We start from the raw sequence: 6,487 nt of genomic DNA, 5'->3' as shown, positions 1-6,487 counted from the left end.
CGCGCCTGCCCTCTGCAGTTTGGACAGCAACACAGCTAAAGACATGGCAGTCGGTGTGAGGACACTCATGGACACAATCACTCCATAATGCCTCGAAGGCCATGCTCATACACTCATATATCGATTTTTAATTTATCACATGTACTGCCTTACCCTAAACACTACCCTAACCAAAACCCATATCTAAACACTGACATATGTTTGTGTTTTTATGTACAAAATTCGCATTGTGAAGATCAGCTCAAATGTCCTCAGTTTCTAAAAATGTCTTCATTCCAATTAAATTTAATTAAAAACACACACATAGGACAGAGCACAGAGAGACGCTCAGAATAAAGACGGGCCAATCTGCAAACACGTGCAGATTTAACCATTATTTAACCAGATTGAGATCGAGATCTCTTTTACAAGGGCGACTTGGCAAAGTGGTTAGGAGCACACGTCATAATAACTTAATACAAATTTAAATACACTTGATCAGTATATTCCTGGCTGATTATATCAAACAGAGACCGTAAAACAAAACCAATTATAAAATCACTTGACAAATTTGTTATTTTTTCCCTTCTCAACAGCAAAGACATCAGACATCAACAAGCCACCCATGCTGTAGGAACTGTAGTGGTGTTAGGGTGGGTCACTACGGCATACTTTGAGACTACAGCGCCCACTCACATGTGAATCAGTCTGTTCTGGAAGACCTACCCGCTGTAATGATGATTGATGAAAGTATTTACTGCTGCAGCAAAAAAAGCTTTTACACCTGTTTTCCTGTTCATTTATTAAGTTGCGTGACTGTGTTGTTGTGCAGACTCGTGACAGGGCCACACTTGTTTTTCTGTTGGAATCACTCGGTGTCCCTTCTCCTCATGACAGTTTTCACTCTGTCAGCGAGTTTTCTGTCTGGTCTATCTGCTTTAATCCCCAGATTAAACCTGAACAAAGAGAGCAGCAGCATCACAACAACAGAAGCTCAAACTGTTTCAGACGACAACAGAGTTTGTCGTCTATATGACAACAGCACGCCAACAGCAAACACCACAACCCCCAAGGACCTGCACACAGACACACTGGTTTAACAAAAACAAACTAACCCAAACACTTAAACATTTACACACTCAGAATCAAACTACTTCAGAGTATTTCTGTTCTCTTTTCATCATGATGGTTGGACGAACTCTTCTGCTCATGTGTGTGGCAGTTTTCATCTGTGCAGGTAAGACTGATTTATTTCTTCAAATGCATAAGGAATATGAAGGAGTTGTGTCTTCATCGGTGTTTGAATGTTGGGAGTAAGGCTGCTGAGTTAGAGCTTGTTCCAGCATTATGGGACCACTGAGCTGAACATCTTTGTTGGGATCTTCCTCGGTATGATGGAGATAGAGAACACTGTTGGTTGGCAGAGCTCAGTGGGAGAGAAGGACTGTATAGACCTGGATCAGGGAGCTCAGCTAGGAAGGTGATGTAAGGTGACCACTCTGTAGGTGTGAGTCAGAGCTTTGAAGCTGATGCAGCAGCTACAGGAAGTCGGAGCAGAGACATGAACAGTGGTGGTAAAAAATTAGAAGTGCTGCTGCAGTTTGGATCATCTGGAGGTTTGATGTTCATGATGGTCGTCTGTCAGCAGGATACTGCACAAGGAGCTGGACAGAGTATTGAGATAGGTAGGGTCCGATTTTTCTGATGTTGTAGAGGGTGAATCTGCTGCCTGAGAAATGGAGGAAATGTGGTCAGTAAAGCTTAATGGTTGTCAACGATAACCTCCATACTCCAGCAGACAATCAGCCGGATCTCATATTGATGCTTTGTTGTATGGAGGTTCTGGCTGGGAGGCACAGAACTTTTTTGTAGTAAAGATTGAGTTGAAATATTATTAACTGTTATACTGGACTGCCTGCTGCCTACATAGCATGTAATCACCCATAAGAGGATGGGTTCCCTGTTGAGTTTGGTTCCTCTCAAGGTTTCTTCCTGTTGCCTTCTCAGGGAGTTTCTCCTTGTCACGGTCCCCCTCTGCTTGCTCATCATGGACAATCTGATTATTATGATTCATACACATTCACTGTTCATGTAAACTTCCATAGTTTCTTTGGTTGTGTAAAGCTGCTTTGTGACAATGTCAATTGTAAAAAGAGCTACACAAATAAAATTGAATTGAAATGTCTTTCTCTCATCCAAGCAGAGATGTCAGAGTGACAGGTACACATGCTGAGAGAATAGAGATATGAAGTGTGCTGTGAGAGGATGATGGAGCCTAGAGACACAGATGGAGAAGAGAACAGGGCCTTGCAGCACAGGATAGAAGAGGCATGCAGAATTTTACGATGTGGTGATTTACTGTGCAAAAGGCTGCAGACAGATCGCATAGAATGAGGACTGTAACTGTACAGTGCAAAGGGACTCGATGACAGTCACAAGAATGACCACTCCAGAAGCTAGAGTGGTTGATATGAAAAAGGTTATGCAGAGAGCGGTTCATTTTAGCCAGAAACAGAGGAAATGAGTCAAGTCCGTGAAGGGACTGGGGCTTGGATAATAAAGCAGCAGGATAACCCCCTTCTATTAAGTGTGGTGAAGGCAACAGTTGTGGGTAAGGTGCTGGGGTCCAGAGCACAGGTGTCAGTTGACAATGAGTGTGATGTGATGTTTGTTGGTGGTTGCAGAGTGTCCACGTAAGCCTGAATGTAACATTGTGGATAATAAACCTGTGGATCTGTGTGTTTTTCAGATGCTGAGGATAAATCAAGACTCTTCAGGAGGGTAAGAAACAAACAATATAACTAAAGTTAATTCAGCAAAATCTTTTTGATACAGATTTGAACTGTGTGAGGAGGGAGAGTGAGGGAACCTGGGGGCATGGTTGGAAAACTGGCTGGGGGCAGATGATCCGACTGAGGAAAAACAAAAGAACAAAAGCAGACTACCTTATGACAAAAATTTATAAATCTAAAGGATTGAAATATGTGATGACATAAACAGTGTTACGACCTGCTGAACCTCAAACTTCCAAACCTGAACCCACACCCCTGCTGATTGACGTTATACCTGCTTGTGTTATGTTAACTTCGTTATGAAGCTTTTTTCATTTACATCAAATCAAAGAAAGCAGCAGAACATTTCCCAGTTTGTTTCTACACAGCTGCTGGATCACAGCAAGACAGATGAGACAGAGGCAGAAAGACTCTCTAGGTACCACCACAGCATGCAGACTATTTTTCCATCAATTGATCTATCAAATGTTTGAAAGAAAGAAAGCAGCACACATACCAATATACCTTTTGGCAGCTACAGGGTCAAAAGATATTAGACTTTTATTAGGATATTATTGTCGAGAACAATGTCTATAAACCATGTTGGTTTTCTAATCAATTGAAAAACACTTTCATAACTCAGACTCTGACTCTAAGATTTTGTGAAACGGTAGCGTTGACTGGAGCCAAATGTGGTTGACGTAATTGCACAGCAAATGATACTAAAGGAAAAAAGTGTGAACTGAAATTGAACTGCAGCAGGTTCCAGTTTTGGTAAAGTAACACACCTGGTTTGGTCTATTTTCTGATCTGTTTTTGCTGCTACAGTTTCTCCTCCAACACACAGACAGAAATAACCATGGCCCACTTACTAGCTTTGCCCCCAAGGATCCCCACAGCTTTCACACCGACCTCCAGTGTCAGAATAATGCCACCCCCCATCCCAGGTCCAGACGTTTTATTCACAATGGCGTTGGGAGGCACAGTGCCCCCATAGTCGTGTGTTAAAATGTGAAGTGTCAGTCTGTTGTGTTTCCTGTTTGTGATGCAGCCTTCCTGTGTGGGGACGGCGACTCAGGCCTGTCCGCTCAATTATTCTCCGGTCTGTGGCAACAACGGCATCACCTACCCCAATGAGTGTGCACTGTGCATCCACAGACTGTGAGTCAGCAACATTCATTCAACAGGAAAATAACATTACACCTGCAGTTCTATATACATAGTCAAATTTTAGACCTGTATCTGTGTCTGTTACCGACTATGACACCTGTCGTGTTTTATGGAATCATTAGTTATGATGGTTGAGGTCTAACAATTATCTTAGATGTAAGTTTGTTGAACAGGATGTTGGTCTGTAAAATGTAAAAACAAAAACAAAGTTGAAGAATTTTCTGCAGTCAAACAATAACACTAGAATAGAACTGTATAATTTTATTTACAGTTATATTTTGTAAAGTCCTAAACCTTTAACCCGGTTAAGTGTCTTGAGATGACTTCTGTTGTGATTTGGAGCTTTATAAAGAAACTGGTTTGAACTACACTACCGCTCAGAAGATTGGGATCACATAGATATTTTTTGTTTTCCAAGGAACACATAAAATTAGTCTGAATAGGGAAATATTGCAAAAGAACAGGACAGAACAGAACTTTGCCGAACACCTTTTGCAGCGCTTACAGACATTCTAGCTGTCAATTTGATAGCTTTCCTTCCTCAAAGTCACTTCCACTCTGTACAAATCTCCTTTTTACCACCTCCAAAGCAGCCAGACAATCACGCTGCCTCCACTATACTTGACCAAAGGTATTAAGTACTGTTCTAGCATCTTTTCATTTTTTCCACATCTCACAAATGTTGTTCTGTCCACAACACCTTCTTCCAGTCTCCCAGCGTCCAGTGTCTGTGCTCTTTTGGCCGACTCAGTCTGAGATACGACTTTTTCCAGCATCCTGAAGTCTCCTTTCCTGTCCAGATGTTGAGTTTAGTGCAGCTGCCAGTTGAGGACCTGTGAGGCGTCTTTGTCTTAAACTACACACTCTCAGATATTTGTCTTCCTGCACAGTTGTGCATCAGGGCCTCCCACTCCTATTTCTGTCCCTGTTAGAGCCAGTTTGTGCTGCTCTCTGAAGGGAGTAGTTAACAGCATGATAAGACAAGTTTCCTTTAATTTGAGCAGCCTTCCTTTCTAACAATAGTCTGACGGGTCTCTAATGAAACTTCTTTCTTTTTGGCCATTGGTACCTATTGGAACATATAATCAATCAACTGCTGATGTGCAGATACTAAACTAACCTAATGAATGCATTTGGATGAGTTTTCTAATAATTAATCAGCCTTATAAAATGATGATGAATAACTTGAATTAGCAGCTGTACCAGAAGACTGATGCAGAGGACAGACAATAAACAAAACAAAAAAAAAAAAAAAAAAAAAAAAAAAAAAAAAAAATTATATCAAATTTGTTAGTGAAGACACAGAACATCTCCTGGACTGGATGGTGTTTCCTAGTCAGAACAGGCTTGATTAAAATCTGAAGGTGATTTAGTTTTTTTCTGTTCAGGGAGAAAAATACTGACATTCTGATCGTGAAGGACGGACCTTGCTGAGGATGACGTCACCATGCTCCTCCCCAACTGATGACATCATTACCTGTATCTCTGAGTTATGTTTTGAATGTAGCTGTTAGCATGTAGCACTGTGTTTTATATTTTCATATTTCCGTAGATTTTTTCATTGAACCTTTCACCAATAAATGTTTCACTCTGAAATCTATTGTCTGTTTTTAATAAAAATCTGTGATTCTGAGACAAAATAAAACCACAGATCCCAAAATAGCAGTTACCGCTGAAAACAGAAACACAGACAGAATAGGAGCAAGGTTTGATTTATTATATGTTTGTTCTACCTGTCTTTCGTAATGGGAACACTAAAGAAGAAAGAAGCACAAAATCAGCACCTCATCTTCCTCCTTTACAGAACATGTTGAGCATTATGTTAGACAGCAGATTCTGTATTAATGGAATTTGAGGCCATATGCCATTAATCATTATCTAAATTGGTGATGGCTTCAAAACCTACAACTTGTACTCTGCCAGCTACACCATACAAAGAACTCTGGCCAGTCTTGAAACCCACCATGCTGAATATTGTTAACTTATCACTTTCAGTTGGCATTGTCCCCATCAGTTTTAAAGCGTTTGAAGAAATTGAAGAAACCACACCTTAATTCAGAGTCATTAAATAATCATAGAACTAATCTCTCGATCTTCTCTAAAATCACGGAAAGCGTTGTAGCAAAACAGCTTTCAAATCACATTTCTAATCCTAATCTGTTTAAACCTCTCCAATCAACCTACAAGTCTTCTTCTTTCATTCAACTGAAACTGCACAAAGTGGTAAATATCATTTATATGAAAGTTTGATAAAATATGGATTCCAGTTCAACATCTCTCCTTCTCTTACTGGACCTCACTGCAGCTTTTGATGTATACTCCTAAATCGACTTGACTATAAATTTGGTATCGCTGGATTGTCTCTTGTGTGCCTAAAAACTCATTTATCTGATAGAACACAATTAGTTTCTTACAGCAGCACCACATCAACATGCAAACGTGAAATATGGAGTACCACAGGTCTCGGGTCTTGGCCCTGTCTCCTTTTCTAATTATTAAATTGAATCATTAGTAAATTATACAAAGTCATGGTATTAATTTCCACTGTTATGCGAATGATAAGCAGC

General features: G+C 40.4%; 1 protein-coding gene across 1 annotated transcript; it reads left to right on the top strand.

Annotated features, from left to right (window-relative positions):
• Window positions 1-1,123: 1,123 nt before the first annotated feature.
• Window positions 1,124-5,370, top strand: LOC113151158 (probable pancreatic secretory proteinase inhibitor). Its single transcript, XM_026344024.1, has 4 exons — window positions 1,124-1,216; window positions 2,729-2,760; window positions 3,802-3,911; window positions 5,309-5,370. Exons 1-4 carry the CDS (start codon window positions 1,162-1,164, stop codon window positions 5,352-5,354), a joined length of 243 nt encoding a protein of 80 aa, XP_026199809.1. The 5' UTR covers window positions 1,124-1,161; the 3' UTR covers window positions 5,355-5,370.
• Window positions 5,371-6,487: the final 1,117 nt, after the last annotated feature.

Source organism: Anabas testudineus, chromosome 9 (genome assembly GCF_900324465.2).
Source record: "Anabas testudineus chromosome 9, fAnaTes1.2, whole genome shotgun sequence".
NCBI lineage: Eukaryota > Metazoa > Chordata > Actinopteri > Anabantiformes > Anabantidae > Anabas > Anabas testudineus.
This window is presented reverse-complemented; position numbering and strand designations above follow the sequence as displayed.

Bases quoted from the DNA above. Each gene is read 5' to 3' on its own strand.
- LOC113151158 (XM_026344024.1), top strand. From the start codon at position 1,162: ATGATGGTTGGACGAACTCTTCTGCTCATGTGTGTGGCAGTTTTCATC. The intron at 1,217-2,728 runs GTAAGACTGATT...TGTGTTTTTCAG, and splicing joins GGCAGTTTTCATCTGTGCAG to ATGCTGAGGATAAATCAAGA. The intron at 3,912-5,308 runs GTGAGTCAGCAA...TTTTCTGTTCAG, and splicing joins GCACTGTGCATCCACAGACT to GGAGAAAAATACTGACATTC.